The 19,532-nt window shown below is 42.0% G+C and overlaps 1 protein-coding gene across 1 annotated transcript in view; it reads left to right on the forward strand.

The window, feature by feature from the left end:
* adam12b (ADAM metallopeptidase domain 12b) overlaps positions 1-19,532 on the forward strand; it is a 127,806-nt gene that overhangs the window by 26,345 nt on the left and 81,929 nt on the right. The window contains exon 3 of the mRNA XM_083775238.1: positions 3,852-3,925. Within this exon, the coding sequence (XP_083631364.1) occupies positions 3,852-3,925 (74 nt within the window). The remainder of the gene's footprint in view (positions 1-3,851; positions 3,926-19,532) is intronic.

Consider the following 19,532-nt stretch of genomic DNA (forward strand, 5'->3'; position numbering starts at 1 on the left):
AGCAGCATATATATATAATTTTCAATATCTATCTATCGATCTATCTATGAATGCACCAAGTGTGTGTGTGTGTGTGTGTGTGTGTGTGTGTGTGTGTGTGTGTGTGTGTGTGTGTGTGTGTGTGTGTGTGTGTGTGTGTGTGTGTGTGTGTGTGTGTGTGTGTGTGTGTGTGTGTGTGTGTGTGTGTAATTGTCTCCAGAACCGCGCCAAAAAGGCCTCTGCCCGGGCTCTGGACCGGGCCCATGCCCAGTGTCCATATATGGATCTGGCCTGTTCTGACCTCACAGCACTCCATATTTGGACCTGACACAAGACAGAACTCCACAAGCTGGCTGCATATACTCCCTATTTGGGCATGCCTTACAAAGAACTCCATATATGGGCATAAAAGGGAGACAGACATAATATCTGGGTAGGGCATTCATTTACAACTTGCATCGTACCAAGTAGGTCAGTGCCCAATGGGCTGTAGAGGCCCTACGGCAGGGGTATTCAATTAGATTAGGCCGGGGGCCACAACTGTAGAATTATTGTGTGTGGGGGGCCGCACAGTGTGCGCGCGAAGCGCGGAAATTTGTGGGTTCTCAAAATGCTTTTTGTGCTCAAACACGAAGATTTATGTATATTTCCGCACAGTAATGAGCAGGATAATATGTCTATACAGGTATATGCCACCTTAGAATAGATGTAGGCCTAGACCTATTTGACAGTGCATAAACAGCATTGCTTTGACATTAACGACTGGACGGACACACACACACACACTCACTCTGCTGTGGGCAGTTCAGAAACCCGTCCACGACCACCAGTGACATCATCGTTAGGCAGATTGTTTTTTTAACAAGATTTATTTACGTGAGAATAGTTTATCAGACTATAAAGATCAGATTACATAGAGCAGTGATTCCCAAAGTGGGGTTCGGGGTCCGGGGACCCCCAGGGTCCTGGAGGCAGTTCCAGGGGGTCCCCAGGGAAATGATGGTTTGGAACCAAATGGACCCTTATGGGTCTGTAACTGTAACTGTGTACAAATGGAACCAAATGGACCCTAACAGGGTTTATTATTGTGAGAATGATGGCTTCCATTTTCGCATTGCAACTTTTCAGGACTAGAAAGCCTGCAGTTTCTATTAGCTTGGATTCTCCATTGATGTCACTGTTGGGTGGGTTTCTGAACTGCCCACAGCCCTCCTATGTGACACAGACCGAGTAGAAAAAAACGTGTCATTTTATCATGATTATTAGTGAGGACCTATTATATGAAGATAGGTTGAAAAGTGGTCCTTTAATGATTACCGTCATTATGGTAATCAAACAATTAATATCGCACACACCATACCTGTAACTTTTATTATCCCTCTTATTATTCTCAAAGAAAAAAAAAAAAAAAAAAAGTTTTTTTTTTTTTTTTTTTCAAAATTCTTCCAGGGGCCACGAGGGGGCGCTCCGCGGGCCGCATGTGGCCCGCGGGCCGCCAATTGAATATCCCTGCCCTACGGGCACCGTTCTAGTTTATCAAAACCGGATTTCCAATGAAAGTGGTTGTTTCACCAAAATCACCATGTTTGGTTTGGTATATTTCATGAGAAATATAATAATCGGTCGTTTCTTTCAGAATATTTGTTTTTAGCACCGATACCGATATTAATTAAAATCATGAATATCGAAGCCGATAATCGGCCGTGGCCGATTATCGGTCTATCACCATTCGAAACTACAACTATACCACTCAGACCCCTAGCTGAACAGGAGGAGTAGGATCACAGAGATCACGCTACTTTTGTATGTATGAAACAAGTGTTGTGATTGGTCGAAGAATATCGTATCCGGGGGAAATAAATTTGACGAATGTTCCATAGCCGACATTTCCGGCTATGCACTCTATGCCTTATAATTATTGTGAGCCTGACGAGGCTTTTCTCTTCGAGGATGAGTAAGCCTGGGATCGAGGCTAGATGGAGATGCCATGTCCTCCTGTTGGGGGCTCCTCATTGACAGTAGAGCCACTAAGTCACTGTACAACACACAGTGTGAGGAGGATACATTGGCATAACATGACTACATTGGGAGAAACATAATTTTGAAAACCTAAGATTACCTCAGAATTAGTAAATGAACGTGGCCACTTTGCACCACTGCCACACTCGCACATGGAGGCACAGTACAGTCCGGAGGACACCTGACAGGCTGACACATACTGTAAAATGATAGTGACCTGAACAGACCGACCCCCCCACCCCCTAATTCACCTGTTTGTTGTGTGACAGGGGTCGTCTTGAATGTCTTCCCTGTGTACCTCTCCCTCTGTCAGCTTGTCTTTCTGTCTGCCTTCCTCTTCGTCTTTTGGCATGCCGTGCACCAGGATGTGACTCACACAGCATGTGCATCCTGCATCTTTTTGAGGATGTTTTTTGTTTTGTTTTTGTCCGCCTTCTGGTGACACTATAAGCCTCTGGCACATTGTCCATTCTAGAAGGGGATTCTCTTAGCTCAATTCCCAAACACTGTGTTTTCCCGGTCATGGTACCTTGGCCTGCAGCGTTTGTTGCAGAAGGTGTAAATATTTTAGCCCCCACACACATACCCTCGCTTCGAAGATGAGGTGTTTTTTTATGTGAGTGTTATTTAGGGGTGCAACAGTTAATGAAGCTAATCGATTTAATAGATTATTATTAAAAATAAATCTTTAAATAAAATAACCAAAAAGCTAAAGCTCACAATACATGTGGCATGTCATATATGTTGTTTTGATATATATATTCAAAAAAGTAATCGATGTAATAATCGCTAGTATATACGCTGTATGTGTGCTGTGCATGTTCACATGTTTTTCTGCGATACAGTCTGTCATGTCGAGCTGTGAGTGAAATCCACCACCGCACAAATTCATTTCCCAGGGGCCTTTGAGGCCATAAATCAGGAGTTGCTGAAAATGCAGAAAATAAGTGTCAGTCAGCACTGAAATATGCACAGTTGTCGTGTCGTTCTCACGTCCAAATATAAAATATAAAACTTGATGTGCCCCCGAGCGGAAATCACTCACAACAGTATGACATCTGAGAAATACTCACGTTCATGTTGTAGGTTAGCTGAACAGAACGCCTTATTGATGTAATACATATCCGAAGATTCTATCCCCTCATGAACGCCTGTTCATTTCTCTGGAAAGTGCATTTGAAAAAATGAAACCTCTCGGATGGTCAGCATGTACGACGTGTACGGTATCGTCTCTGCTGGCTGGAAACCTTATACGTCTGTCCAAAACTGTTATTCTTCAGGATTCAAATACAAAAAAGCACAGCAAATTACACCGCAGTCACTGCAGTAATTTTCAAGATACAAAGACGTGGACGTGGACAGATTGACGGACATTGCTGTCCCTGGAGACCTCACTGCAAGGAAGAAACATCTTCAATAAGGGAGTGATTTGCTTAAACACTCTTGAGTGGCAGAGCATTCCACAGATGACGCAAATTGCAAAACACATTTCAAGCTTTTCATGCATTCATTAGAGCATAATGAAAAAAACTCAGTAGAAATGTAACTTGAGTGCGTGCTGTATCAATTCTGGATCTGGGAACTGTAGGACCTGAAACCTCTCTTCCTGTTCCAACCAACACCATTGTGCCTTCCCACGTCCTGTTCTAAATACAAGATGTGATGTATTTAATGTGTGTGTGTGTGTGTGTGTGTGTGATGTGATGTGTCAGATTAGGGTGAAGCTTCCTATTAAATTTGACCCCTAATGCAAGTTTATGGGCAATAAACCTCCCCTGTGCCAGGCAGGATAGGGTTGTGACCGTCGGGTCCGGGCGTCCCCTAACCACTCCTATCGTCTTGCTTTGTTTCAGAGGTATCCCACGTCACTGCACTTGCTTCTCCGTGTGGAAGGTGAACAGCTGGCCCTGCTGCTCAGGAAAAACGAGTGAGTCCATTTCCGCTCTATGTTCTCTCTCTCTCTCTCCCTCTCTCTGGGCTATGATATAGTATATTCAAGACAGGGGGAAAATAATAATATATGAAAACAATGAGGCAAAAGTGGGCTCAGAAGACATGCTTGTCCTCCCTTCCTCCCACTGTAGCTTCCCCTTGTTCTGTCATCCAACTCCATTTCACGCAGTGGAAAATAACACTAGTACAGTGTGAAAGGAGGGGTTATCCTGTGGAGATTCACGTTGATTTATGTGCGCACGGACGTCGCACACACACATGAACACGTGTACTTGCAAACACGAATTGTTCCATGTACCGTATAAGCCAAAGCACTACTGGAGACACATCCCTGAGAGCGCCAGGTTACACGTTTTGGGCAATCCATGGTCTCACAAGAATAGCATGGCTGACTATGGCCTTTCTTCTGCCAACGTTCCACCAAGCCAGGACTGGGAGACAGTGAAGATGCAATTATTTTGTTCTCTTGTTGGCTTTGGGCATACTAAGCTTGACAGTCACTTGACAGATGTGCTCCACAACCAGACAAACCCCCAAATCGAGCTATCCAGAATGCAGATTATACCTCAGAGGTTCTCAGGCTAGACCGTAGCTCAATTTTTATTGCAGCACCTCAACGGTGATATAGTTGTCTAGGTTCTTGCATGACTTGATGTCTTCGCTGTCAGAGTGGTATTCCATCATTGCGCTCAAGTTCCCTTTATCCTAATTGATACTCACTGTTGGACAGTGGTGTTGCGTGCCAAAAATAGCCGATCTAAAAGCTCACAACATGTGCAGTGGGACGTTTTGTCCAATTTTAGATGTGACATAATGCACATTGCACAACCAAGTATGACTCAGGCCTTATCCTCCACTGTCCCATTTATGATTCCACACATGCAGTTCTCTCTCACTGTCTATTCTGAATGTAAAATTCCTATAAAAGTCCAATTCTTTGGAGTCCCGCTGCACTTTATAGGTTGAAAAAAAAACAGTACTATCCCCAACTCAAGCCTGAGACACTGCAATATATAACATTTCACTACAACTCCTACAGAGTATTGATTTAACTCTGGTAGTGCAAAAAGGGACGCTTTTACAATCTTAGAGTTCAATAAACACTTTTGCTGTGTAATAACCTCCAGATGTCAGAATTAAAACAAAAGTAATTAACTCATTCCCAACAAAACCGCCATCGTTACCAACCATAACCATGTCCTTCTCCCTCTTACCCTTCTCCACGGCCTTACTGGCCCTAGCATCAGATGTGAGTCATCTGTCACCAGCCCAGGGCCACGGTAGCAAGCTGCCATTCCCATCCGGCCCGCTCCCCTCTCGTCAGACCAGATGTGTCCTCTTGATATTGCCTCACCGGGTTCAGCCGGCTTAGAACAGGTGGTCCTTGAACCCTGTTTGTTTTGTTTTTATCACTGTGACAGGCATGGGGGGGAGGGGAGGGGGGGGGGGAAGAGAGAGAGAGAGAGAGATCCAAAGTTATGATAGACCCTGGTCGCATATATTTTTTCCCTAGGATAGAAAAGGCAAGGAGCGCTGTGATTGGTTGTCAGTGGAGTAGGAAGCGCTGGGTTGTGTTTTGGACCGCACACAAGTGTTTATGCCTACTAGTACTCTAACCCTAACCCTAACTCTAACCCTAACCCTAACCCTAACTCTAACTCTAACTCTAACCCTAACCTAACTCTAACTCTAACTCTAACCCTAACCCTAACCCTAACCTAAACATAACCGCAAGCAGGGGAGCAACGCATCCTTCACCAACCTTAATCCAGTTTTTTCAATGCAACCTTAATCCAAAAACTATTAAAAAGTCTGCGGTTGTAAAACTTGTGGCGGCAGTGGGGCGCGAACCAGCGAAGTATTATTACAAGTCGGCGGAGTAGTCCACTAGGCTAGCGAGGCAGCTGGCAGAATGGGGTTTATGTTTATATTAGAAGGTGAGGTTCCGCCCGCGCGGGTGGCGCTTTCCTTGACTACTAGTAGTAGGGCGGGGCTTCGCCCCGCCCTACTACTAGTAGCCGGCGTGGTAAAACGAGCGCTCCTTGCCTTTTCTATCCTAGGGAAAAAAATTAAGCACCCTGGTCGGACCGTCGGACACATGTATAAGTGAACTGCATTCACTCTTGGACCTCACTATTTCCATCTGAAATGTGTTTCATAAATCTTGGGGTGTTAAAGTCCAATATGACTTATTTATAGAACAATTTAATTTGACCTTTTAAAAGGTGTAGCATTAAAGGGGGAAAGGTAGAGTTAGTGTGCAATTTACAGACCGTGTGCACTCCGCATGAGTCATTCTCTCATTGGCTCCAAGTGTTGGCGTGAGGAGAACCAAAGACCTTAAGAGTGCACTAAGTGGCTCCTCTTTGTGTTGAGTTATGGCAGGTTTACTGTAAGTGGTCATCCTCTTTACGTATTTATTTGTTTATTTCCATTTGAATCTGCTGAGCTCATTCCTCATTTGGCACCGCTCCAAAGAGCAGCTGGTCCATAGCCAATAAATGATCTAGAGCCTGCCCAATATCAACAGACTACCAGAACCAATTAATAAACGGTTCGTTAGCAACCCCCTGGCTTGGGCCCAAATCAATTCAACAGTGTCCCAAAATACAGGGCTCGTTTGGAGTTCAATTCAATTCAATTCAATTTTATTATAGTGTCAAATCACAACGAGTTGTCTCAAGACACTTTACAACCAACAAATCCACCCAGAGCAGAGTTGGACTTCTGTCGTCCTGCCTGTTCATTTTCGTCCTGGCGCACAGTCTGCTCTGTACCTGCACAGTAGACTAAGACTGGGACACGGCTTGAAATGTCTGGGCCTCTTTCCTGGAGCCCAAAAAGTCTCGTTTATTCCCAAATCTGTGTTTAACGTTTTGGCGTGTGCAAAATGCGTGCCAACAGCAGTGCTGTTTTTATTTATGCTGCCGTCGGAGTCAAGTCAATTACCTCTGTTTAACTCTCTCAGAACCCACTGTGCCATTGTTCAAAATCGTTTGTTTGCCTCAAAAATAAACGACAACCACACAAGTCTGCTCAGATGTTGATAAGAGGAGGTGGAGAGGTTTACTGTATGCCTGAAATCTTTGCGCAAGGCGTTACACATGTGCCCTTTTAATTTGGTTTGGCCTTCATTGATGCAGCACTAAGGGAACTGATATTTACAGTACATTTCCAATCCTTGATAAGCTGACGTGGTCTAGCAAACCTATTCATACCTGTCCGTACCTTCATATTTCTTAATGTGATTGTGAGTATTGAATCCACAAGGGACTCAATAATACTAGACGATTCTTGCAACCCTGTGCTACATTTATTTCCCCTTTCATATTAGTACATAGTACATATTACCTATATTTTCCAAATGTCACTCTGCAGCCGGGCAAAATGGGAGAACATGAACAATGGAAAATGTCCTGCTAAGAAAGATTGTTTTATGTAGAGCAAAACGGGTGGTGATGGAACGGGTGGTATTGTGATATACAATATTTATTGCTTGACATGTTGTATTGTGTAAACAGCTGGACATACGGTACGTGTAGACTTATGACAGCAGTGGCTGCTTTGACGTATATCTGTGGTGCACCGTGCACTATAGCCTCAGATGATTAATTACAGACACATGGGACATTTCCACATTAGCCTTGATTAACCCATTTTAGGCAGGAACCCACTGTTGGCATTATGTTATGCTTTAGCTATTTAAAAATAGCAGATCTACAAGCTGATAGCGCGAGTGGCGCGCTACGAGCTTGTAGGTCTGCTATTTTTGAAAAATTGAAGAACGACTGACATAGAACCATAGCTTTTTCAGAAAACTGTCATTTTCAAACAGACATTTTTAGAATCTGATCTCAGGTCAGAATGGGTTAAAGACTTCAATAGCACTGTCCAAGGGAACAAGGGGGTGGGGGGTGTGCTGCTTGTAAGAATATTAGTTTCGGTGAACTAAAATCTAATCTGATTATGGATTTTACACATCTCTACACTAAACATTCTGTTAGCATGTGGTTTACAAGACAATTTATCTGCAGTGCAGTTGATTTGAAACGGGATCCATTTTAAAAGCTAAAATAATAAAGCAAGAGTCATACCCTCAGCCATTCTATAAGTAAGGAATGAGGCCACAGCTGTAAATAAGAATGTATTCTTTGTTCCATATTGTTAAAAATAAATCAAATCATGTGGCTCTCGGGATCCACGTGGCTCCAATTTGGATCTTGGTCGTGAGAACATTTGACTTTATCTTACAATCTATCTATTAATGCACCGAAAAATGTCTGTCAGTCATTCTGTCTGTCTGTCAGTCAGTCAGTCATTCTGTCTGTGGCCTACACTTCCTTATATTAACCTGACTCCGCCAGATGGGGCAGTAGAGAGTACTCTCTACTGCCTCATCTGGCCAACATCATTTGCTGTTCATATATTCAGAACGGGTAAGGAGTGGACTAGTATAATAAATGCCCAAAGTCTAACATGGGCATAAAACGGACAAAGACAGACAGACGGATACAAAGATCTCCATATGGAATAAACAGGACACAGACAGACAGACAGACAGACAGGTGGCGCATGCATTCCAAATAGTATGCCAATAGAAATCCATATGACAACTCAATATGGCCAAGTAATGGAATGTACATATAAATATGCACAATGCATTAATGTCCTTCTAGACTTTCAATATGATTTATTCTTTTGGACTGACCAATTACGAGGCCATATGCGTCCAGTAGCCAAACAATATCAAACTGCACCTGTGCATATACAGTAGCAGAGCAGTGAGTGTAACAGCATAAACTATATCACATACATTGTAGACAGACAGCACTGCAGCACCAATAACATGTCTTGCTTGTCTCTAAGACAAACAAAGAAGACTAATAAGGTCTAATAGTAATAATGAATAATCTGAATTCCCTGTGGATCTCTTTTCACAGAATGTGAAAATTATTCACACACAAAAATAATAATAATTAGCAATTTGTGAAACAAATTAGTTGTTTGTAAGAGTTTCGACAGAGCATCTGTCACAATAAAGCTGTAGTCTTGCACATGTTTGACAGTAATGCTTTTCCTCAACACCTGTTTTTGCATCAGATTCTGCGGTTTCTGTGAGAGTGTTAATGAGTTAATCAACATTAACAGCTTTGATAGCCTCCACACGACAATTCCAGCGGCCTGTCAATGAGCTACTTGAGTGTTCCAACCCAGTCGGCGAATAGTTTATTAGCTGTCATCTGCTCAAAAGCTGTGTGGTGCTTTGCACTGCCTTCAATTACATGTCTCAGCGTAAAGAGTTCCAAAGGCCTTTCGGACTGTATAGGCATGTTAGAAAACATGTCCACAATACATACTTTAAACCATTGGTTCCCAAAGTGGATCCCAGGGGTCCTTGAGGGAGTTCCAGGGGGTCCCCGATCCACGATTGGAACTCCACTATCTGAACCCAGTAAAGGCTGAGAGATTGGAGTGGAGCTTGCTCGTTGCATTTCCTCTGCGGTGGTGAGGTTCTGCAGCTCGTGCTACCTTTGCCTTTACTGTAGATGTTTTCCGCACTGAAAAGAGCCGATCTGCTTGTACTGTAGAGCCACGTGCAACCAAGTATAACTCAGGCTTTAGCCTCCTCTGGAGTATTAGGCTACTGCTTTCGTGTACACCCTATATAATCAAGTTTAAGTGTTATTTTATATCCAATAACGATTGATGATATTCATAAAAAAGTAGGCCTATCCATTTGAACTTGTCATGTACACTCATATATCATATCATACTCATATACACTACTAAACCATAAAAGATTACACCATTTAAAAGTGTTACAATTTGTGGAAGATTTCCATTTGAATAACAGCGTAGGTTATTCAAGTATGGCTCTTCATCATTTTTTTGTTCAGCCTTTATTCCAGTTGAATATCTCTGGCCTTCAGAATGATTCACAGTGCTAGAGTGAAAATAACTAACGGTTTTTCATTCCTATTCAGTAAAAGTAAGAAAACCAAAAAGTAATTCCTTTTCATCAAGACACTACTCTGCGTCTCCCTGTTCATTAGACTTGGCAGAGTAGTTTAGCAGCCACGACATTGACGACATTTCCTCTCATTCTTCTATTGGAGGAAAGAAGAGAGGAAAGAGTCATCCACAGAGCTCATGGCCACAACCAAATAACATCATTATGTTTGTGATAAACATTCCCATAGCAACATCCTCGCCGGGCTTTTCTCTGTGAAAGAGAAAGATGCATCCAATTTCAGTTGCCTACTGTAGTTAAAGGAGACTGACAAGGCCATAATCTCCACAGAAGATGGACATAATTAGTTGACACGCTTATTGAGGATGGGCCCGGTCCAAACAAAGAGAGAACCCAGGTTTCCTTAGCTTAATTTGATCTGTCAAGAACGCAAGTTGCACTGCGTTGCGGTGATGTCTCGATGTCACTGAGCACCACTCGCTGTCTGTGTGGAGGAGAATTGGCTGCCAGCTTGTTCGCCTGTCAACTCTAATGCCTAATGGGAGCTGCTTAAAGAGCCTTCTAACAGCCTCAGTGTAAACATTCAGTAATGATGGGGTTCCTGGCAGACTAAATAAGCCCTGTGGTGACCTAATGAACCTGCCTGGGGGTTAGAGGCAAGGTCTGGGTACTATGGATATTCTTCTGGTGTGGCAGGTATACTGGAGCAGCAGACTTCACCAGCAACCTTTCCACTGTTTGTCCTACAGTACCTGCCTGTCTTAACCATTTCAACCCTGGTGTTCCTATTATGGGCATGTCATTCTAGGTGAAAACTGAAAACGTAAAAAAATGATTTTCTTTAAGCCGATTATACAGTATATGCTCACAACGCATCACAAAACACGGCCGCGTTGTCAAATGTTGAAAAGTTTTGATCCTTCTGTTGTGATCTCACCATGATCCAATCTCTGGGACCAGCTTTCCCTATCTGTCTGTCTGTCGATAAAACAAATGCATGAATACATGCTCCGCTCCCCCCTGAGTATAAACAAACTGTCAATGCGATATTGTCGGGGAGGTGTCTCTGTATCGTTTAAGGCAGTCACTCATATTTGATACAGTCTGTTTCTAGCGAAAATTGTACTAATTCGGCAGTTGATTCTTCATATCCATATGAGTGAAACCGCTGAGATGTTTTTTTTCAAGCGTTCTTTTTTATAGGGATTATAGGGATTTATTTATAATACAAATAAATAAATACACAAACCCCTGGATTTAGCGCTCTGTAGCGATATTGACGTCAGACTTCGGTGCTCTGTTGTCTGCCAGTAGAATGTAATTTCTCAAATGAGCATGGCTTGAGTGAGTTGAAGTTACCATTCAGCTCACTGGACATTTGCTTTTGAGAGTCCATAGTGCTGAGAACAGGTGGTGTCAAACTCCTGCTCCTACAATATTAACTGCAGTCTACACTAAATGGAAAGAGTTCTGGTTGGATAGGAAAACTCCAACTGAAAAGAGAAAATAATTCCGCAGATTCCACAGAGCAGGAAACTAATGATTATACAACCCTCACAGCGCTGACAGCCTGACACTCAACATTAGCAAGGGAAATCAGAGTTGTTTTGGCAAGAGTTTTTCAAGATATAGAACTAATAGAAATAAAAATACAGCTACATCTAAAAAGAAAAGAGAAATCACTATGTATGTAAAATGTATATAGCCTAGGCCTAGGAGGGCATTAACAAAAATGCCGAATTGTCAACGAGTCGACTATATTAACACAAGGAGAAGACTTTTTGTATTTTTAGCTTTTTGTATTTTTTTTATATCATTATTTTTACTCTGTGTGCGTGTGTACATAATTCAAACTGTAGGATTAGTTATTAAGGACCAGTGATTCTTTTGATTTCACTCTCGGCCATTAACAAGCTCTGTGCATCTGCCTTTGATGTTCCGAGATCCGCTGCTGCATGCTCTGTATACGTTGCACTGATTGTCTGGCAGAACTGCTCTGTCAGAAGTCAGCACAAACTGTATCCGCAAAGGATCTCGCACCTCCCACCCGCCGTCAATGTGATTATGTCATCAAACCAGGAGTCAACTCGACTTCAACTTTTAGTGACAGCAAGTCGACTTGGAAAAAATGTTAATAGCCTACCCTAATTTGTTAATGCCCAAATTTAGCCTAGCTATTGTTTTACCCCTTGACCAAAACAACAAACAAACAAACCGTTTTTCAATGTAGCCATGGCTTCTTAGACGGTATACAGGTTGCCAGAGAACGGTGCATTATCAAATAACAACAACAATATCAGGAAACAATGGATGACTGCGTAATGGAATGGAATATAACAGGGGTACTCAACTGGCGGACCGCGGTCCACAACCGGACCGCGGACCACCTTTTTTGCATCAGGTCAGGCCAGCAAAAAAGTAATCTCTCCTAAGCTCAGGCCAGGCCAGCCACAGTCAATTTCAATTAAATTCAGGCAGTGTTGCTGCAGCACAACTACATTGTGTGTCTTATGTTAATGAAGGGGAGAAGTTAATAATATAAATCAGATGGTACATTTCTCATGTGAAATTGCTGCAAAGGCCCCCAAAATGTCCCCCAAGGGCCCCCAAAATTCTGGCGCGCGCTACGTGCGCACGCAGTGTGATTTGGATTTGGAGTTCCACTCCGGGCCTGCACTCTGCACCCCATTATTGGTTGGGTGGAAGGGGATCTGATTTGTATAAGCTTGGCTTGACCATACTAAACGGGCATAGAGCCCCGCTCTCCGATGGACGCCGCGCATGGGACCGGACCTCGGTCTTATTCAAAAATATATTTGTGGACCTTCATCATTTCTAGTTGAGGACCCCTGGAATAGACTTTAACCACATGACCCCTAGCAAACATTTGGTGAAAATTGCCAATCTACAAGAAGCTACATTGCAACATGTTTTTGAGACATATTTTCAGTGAAGAGATTTGGAAAAAAGGAGAGGCCCAACGACCAATTACAGACCCCTGGGGGACCCTGTTCAATGAAGTATATAGAGCAGGGATGTCCAACTTATTTTGGGGTGGGGGCCGCATTGGACAAAATGTGACTTCATGAGGGCCAGAGCAGTGCAACCAGTCGCGGACTGCAAGCATGCTCACGCATGTTTACGTACACAGCTGTAACTTTGTTTTTCTTCCTGTTGTCCCAGTAACTGCTACAGCTACACTACAGTACACAAATTATATTTATTTATTAGAATAGCTACTTACATTATTGACTTTCATTATTGGTATTATACTTGTAGCCTAGAAGACATTTGCTATGAGAGATGCTATTTTTATTTACGGAGCGCCAATAAATCATTTGAAAGTAGAGTATTTCAAATTAAAATACCGTCACAGCTGAAATTTTGTAAATGGCTACACAACCGTTGGTTTTATGCAAGCCTGCTTTTTTATTGAACTGATGAACATTCACAAAATATGAGTGAACAATATCTAATGCTTCAAAAATATTGATTTAAAAAATAAAAATAGCCAAATAGGAAAAAAATCTGTCTTGTTTTCACTTGCTGCTTCCTGAATATCAGGGACCATGCAGTTTCTGAGAAGTTATTTTCATAACATCATTAACTAATATGTGTAATCTGCATTGGTGGGATATATGATTTTTTTTTGTCAGCTGTGATCTGAGTGGTCCATCGGTTATATCCTTGTACTGGAGAAGTACTGTATAGTAGCCTACTCTTTCGGTTAGACACGCAGCAGCAACATTCCATTCAATTGAGTGTCACAGCTGAGCTGCAATCAGACTAGTTGGGGAGGGGAGCTCAGAACAAGGTTTGAGCATTTTAGTTAATATTTCTTAAAGAAATCATAACTCTTGACAGGAATGTGCTAGAGACTTACTTTTTATTTGACAGACTCAGACATTTGTGCTCTACAACCTGGGGACGGATTAACCGGCCCGCGGGCCGTATGTTTGACATCACTGTCAAACATCCTGAGCGCACCGGACGAAGTTCACCGTCCTTTCTATTAGTAACGCCTGACGCCCAAGACCAAGTTTTATCCAAAAGACGAAGTTTATTAAAAGGATTATGGATCGCATCGCTCCACAGCCTGGGAGCGCCTGTTGCGCAATCCTCAATGTTGCGCAACAGTGAGATCGTCAATCTAAATCATCCCGTCTAATTATTTGAAAAAGATCCTGTGTTAGACAGCCCTCCGCTGTCGCTAGTCGTGATAGATTTATTCTTACCTCCCGATTTATTCTTTCCGGTCCGTCGGTGAAAGTGCTCCGTTGCTATAAATCGACTGGGCGCTATAATTTATAACACACACACACACACACACACACACACACACACATGGCTACACACAGCTACACACTCACTCGGCTAACACAATTCGACCATGCACACATACATTTTTTTGCGCCGCAGATTTATTTATTTCCCCCAGATGGTCTAAAAATGCTTATCATGATTTGACCAATTTATTACCAATCTCGTACACCATTGCTCACGAAAGCAAGATCCTTGACCCAATTATAGCCACTGCATCTTACCTTTTAAATTAAAGTAAAAGTAGTCTGAGGAAAAGGAACAGTTCTCTTCCCCGGACATTGTTTTGGGATATTTTGACTGAGGTCTTTTTCTCAAGGCCATGAGTCAGTGTGGAGATCACCCGGTGGTGTTGCTGCCCCTCCCGGCTCATGGCTCTTCACAGACGGGCCGACGGCATACAGACAGCAGCCTCTCCGCTGACCGTGTCAGTGTTGCTGCCCCTCCCGGCTCATGGCTCTTCACAGAGGGACAGACGGCAGCCTCTCCGCTGACCGTGTCAGTGTTGCACCAGTGACTGCACGGTCACTGATGCTGCGGACAGCCGACTCAGCTTCTTCTGAATTACTGTATCTTTGCCTTTAAAAAAGACCGTAGGGCATAGGCTGTATCCATTTAGCTTTTTGCTGTTTTCCAAAACAAACCTACTCTATTATTTTATTATTATAGCTACTGTTTGCTACAAAGCGACTGGAAGTAAGAGGTTTACAGACATACGAAGTAGCCAATCATATGCTGATTAGGCCAGTTGCTGTATTATTAGCCTACACGATCAGCGATCACCAGGGGGTAGCGACAACGCACACAATAGCCTTCTATAGAATGCTGCGCCCAAATATTATATACATTTGAAAAAATACCCAGCATAATTTTTGGGAAGGCTACTATTTACCCGGGGTTTGCGTGTGTCTACGATGTGTAGGCTGTCAAATCCCGCAATTAGATAAACTAGAATTTTAGAAGTTTTCATACATTTTCCTGTGCACATTTGCACCCCTAGTCTGTAAGCTTGTGTTATGAGTCTCTGCGATGCATCCTCACTCCCAACCCGTCATATTCTGACGCATGGTCGGGTACCTTTCACATCTGATGCTGATGCAGAGAATGCCCTTTCATGTACGATGAAAAACAAAGTACCATGTTGATGACAATGGATCATAAACAATTAATTCCCACCATCTGTATGCAAATCAGACGGTGCTGAGTCTGCAGAAGCAGGCTTTGCACCGCTCGGCGCTGACACTTGCTCAGCTGTTTGCTCGCTTGGACGTGTCAGCCTTGTTTTTGAGGGGTGCTGGCCCCTCCTATATAGAGGTTTAATGTTTGTCTTTCCTATAGACATTTCAATGATATATATGAGGAATGTTCACAGAAACACTGCACCTTCAAGTCACGTGACAAGGTTCTTCACAGCTGTTATCTGTTTGGATAAATTACATGCATTTTGATTGGTTGTTCACACTTCCTGAAATGTATTTAGTGACAATGTCAGCCCATTCTTGAATTAAGCCTGAGGAAGGTCGCAAGACCGAAACGTTGCTCAATAGCTCAATAAAATTGCTCTGAACTAGCAAGTGGCAGTGTGCGAATGTCCCTTCTTCCACATAGACAAACATTAAAATCGCCATTGACAATGGACAGAGTTTAATGTTTGTTTTGTCACTAACCCAAACATTAAATACCATTAATAATGAACAGACACTCACAGAGTTTAATGTTTGTTTTTGTCTGTGACTGAGCAGATCGGCATCTGATGTTATATTATGATATTGCGATGATGTAAGATGATAAGGGTTGGTAAAGCACTTTATATGTTTTTTTGCTTGTTTGGGTACATGTTTACCTCTCATTCGCAGTGGTGGGACAAGTAGACATTTTTTATTAAGTAAAAGTATCAATACTTCAATGTAGAACTACTCCGTTAAAAGGAAAAGTATGGAATACAAAATGTACTTGAGTAAAAGTAAAAAAGTATTGGCATCAAAATGTACTTAAAGGGGAATTCCACTCATTTTCAACATTTTCATAGTCATTAATATACCTTAGAGCTGTAAATAATAATAAAAAAGTCCCCCCATTCTGTTTCCTAGAACTGGAGGTCTGAAAAAAAATCAATGACTTTTTATTTCCACACAACAGCTCTAAGGTATATTAATGACATAGTAAAATATTGAAAATGCGTGGTATTCCCCTTTAAAGTACAAAAAGTAAAAGTACTAATTGTGCAGAATATCCCTTTTAATGTTTTCAAATGTATAATAATCTTTGAAAATAGCGAGCTTGTATATCGGCTATTTTCAAATGGCCAACATTTAGGGCTGGAGTGCTTTAATGTATGTTTTGTAACAATCAAAATCTACAACTAATGTTGTATAACTGATGTTGTCAAATAATTGTAGTAAAAAAAATGCCTCTGAAATGTAGTGGAGTAGAAGTAAAAGTACTGCAATTTTGACATACTAAGTAAAGTACAAATACCTCAAAATTGTACTTGAGTACAGTACTTAAGTAAATGTACTTACTTACTTTCCACCACTGCATATTGGTAAATATTCACATAACTGTTTTTCCTCAGGATGCAACCTGAGACCTTGTTAAAAGCACCATGCGGGGCATGTTGGAAGACCTGCAGCTCCTACTTGGTGCCAACACACATGTGCACACTCAGTCCTCTGGTGCCAAGGCTCTGAAGCCCCCGACTTTTGATGCCAAGGCTCTCTGTTCAAACACATTATTTTAGCAGTCAATTAACTGCAGTTGCTTTCAGGTTCAACACAAATCTTCTTCAAGGCAGGCATTTCTTTTTTTTAGTTTTAATTTGTTGGTTTGTCTGTCACTGTTTGTTTAATTTCATGCCATTTTATTCTACAGCGAGCAAATCCCATATATACACGTTAAGTTACAAAATGATGTTCAATGTATACTGAAATATGTTGTTTTTCATTAAAGCGATTATGGGGCTGTGTGCAGAGGCAGCTAGGACGCAGGGGGATTTTACTATGGCTTGTAAAGACTTACTTGCAGTGCAGTGATAAACACTGTACTTACCTGCTGGCATTGTGGCTGTGTTGGCTTTTGAAAACATACATTGGTAGTCAAAGCGTGCGTATGTGTGCCCGTGTGCTTGGCGCATTCAGCTTGTAACCTGAAGGGAGTTCTACAGTATGACAAGTCCCCCAAGCAGCACTGTATTTTAGGCCTATATAACTGTTCTGAATTCATACCATTTCTTAGTTTTTTTCCCCCCCTATTGCATCAAAGTTTCACTTATTGCCGAGTTTATTATACAGACATACTGTATAAGTTGATTGCATGTTGCCTTGCGCCATCGTTAATTAGCAGATAGCGAGGTGTGGGTTGGAGACTTTCAGAATAATGCAGTGTCCTTGGGGGGGAAATCGCTCGGTCTTGAAGGACGAGGGAGGGATGGTGGACGACGACACGACTTAGGTGTTGCTGGAGGAAAATATTACAGTAGTGCTTTTTTTTTACCGTTGTGATCGATGCCAAGTATTGTAGCCAAGCATGCTTAAAATCTATTTCTCTCTCTCATCATACTTAGATGACATTTTGGACCCATTTTGTGACTTTATGTAGCATTACGGCATGTCCAAGCTATTTTGTTTTTACTTGATTGATTTCTAAAAGCATGATTAAAAGCAGATTGATGATGTGTAATTGAAGGTACAGCTTTTCTCAACTCTCGGAGAACATTTGTGAATGTAGCGAAAACCCCTGCAGCCAAATACATTCTAGATGAATGTATTTGATTTAATCAGTAAATATGTAGTTGTCCCCTGAAGACACAGTGATAGATCATGTCAGCATGTAAGCCAAACTCTTCAAGGTGGTTGATGCTACCATCCGCTCATTTGTCCCTCTCTAGTGATTTGACTACCTGGGACCATCACCCTTGTTTAGTGGCTGCAACACTCCTATTTTTAGAGGATAGCAAGGAGGAAGTTGTCACATTCGCTTAGTTTTTTCTGCTTGTGTGCATTTCTAATTTACACAAGGGAACATTAGGTGGGACACAGACCAATTTTCACTGCTTTTAACCTTACATATATGGGTCACCTGTCAAGGGTGCTCGAGCGTGGAACAGTTAGGGTCCTGCGAGTATCAGCAGTTCTTGGTTGCGTTGAGCACATTGCAGAGAGTAGTAAGTGCTTCCAAATGAGAACGCCTACAGTACAGAGTACAGTACAGTAGGTAATGCAGCCTCACCCTTATTGTACTGACGAAAACAGAAGCCCCTCCTATTTAAAATAAATCGGTGTGATAGATATGTCACCAGTGGAAACTGGAAAGAGCTATCGGCTTGGCTTAGTTGAGTAGAAGGCCACGTGCTACATTATGGTGGGCTTTTTTTACTGGGTCTGTATAGACGGTAATGATGCATAATGTTCATATTTATCTGGGCCGTCATTGATCTACTTCAGAAAGTCTTGCACAAGAGAAATGTAGTGTATCCTGGGTAATGGGGTGCGGGTGGGTAAATTACCTCTTGAGACATAAATCCCCCCCCAGTTTCCTCGGGAAGATCAAATGCATTTGTGAACTGTACATTGTAATGCCCTTTCATGCATCTATCTTTGGCACAATACAACCGTTGCTGTACAATTTGTCATTATATTACAGTTCCTTGTTCAACCATATATGCTGTAAGACTAAATATGGGTGATATATCAATATAACATCAATATCGTGCTATATGAGACTAGCTAACGTTGGGGAGTTTTCGTAATATCATGATGTTGTCTTTTCTTGTTCTTACAGGCTGCATAAACTAATGAAAAGGATAAACTACCGGTAATGCCACTGACACAGTGCTTCATTTGTAAATTATTAGGTGCCGGAGCCCATGAACATATTATGTTTCTCTCCATAAAATATAATTTATTCGCCCCAGAAAGGTCAAATAACAACATGAGGGCTATTTTTGTTTCCACATCCAATAATGCATTCATTGATCAGAGCAGCACACATTAGAATGTAGCAAAACGCTAAATATATACTCTATTTTATTGCGACCAAAGGTCGCAATTAACTATGGAATCGTGCATTTCCCCTTTCTGACATTCCATATATTGTTGCAATTTCCAGCCTTTGCCTCAGCCAATTGATTGCCATGGCAACCCCACAAAACTAGACTATAATGTTAGAGAGGGACTACTGGAGAAGAGGTCCAGTAGAACTAAAAGCCAATGCTGAAAATACTGTAGCAGATCCGCAAACAAGCTCACAAAGCATCACGCTGCGACACGTGAGTTTGTAGATCGGCTACTTT

Source organism: Protomyctophum parallelum (assembly GCF_964188405.1).
Source record: "Protomyctophum parallelum genome assembly, chromosome: 10".
In the NCBI taxonomy this organism is placed as follows: Eukaryota; Metazoa; Chordata; class Actinopteri; order Myctophiformes; family Myctophidae; genus Protomyctophum; species Protomyctophum parallelum.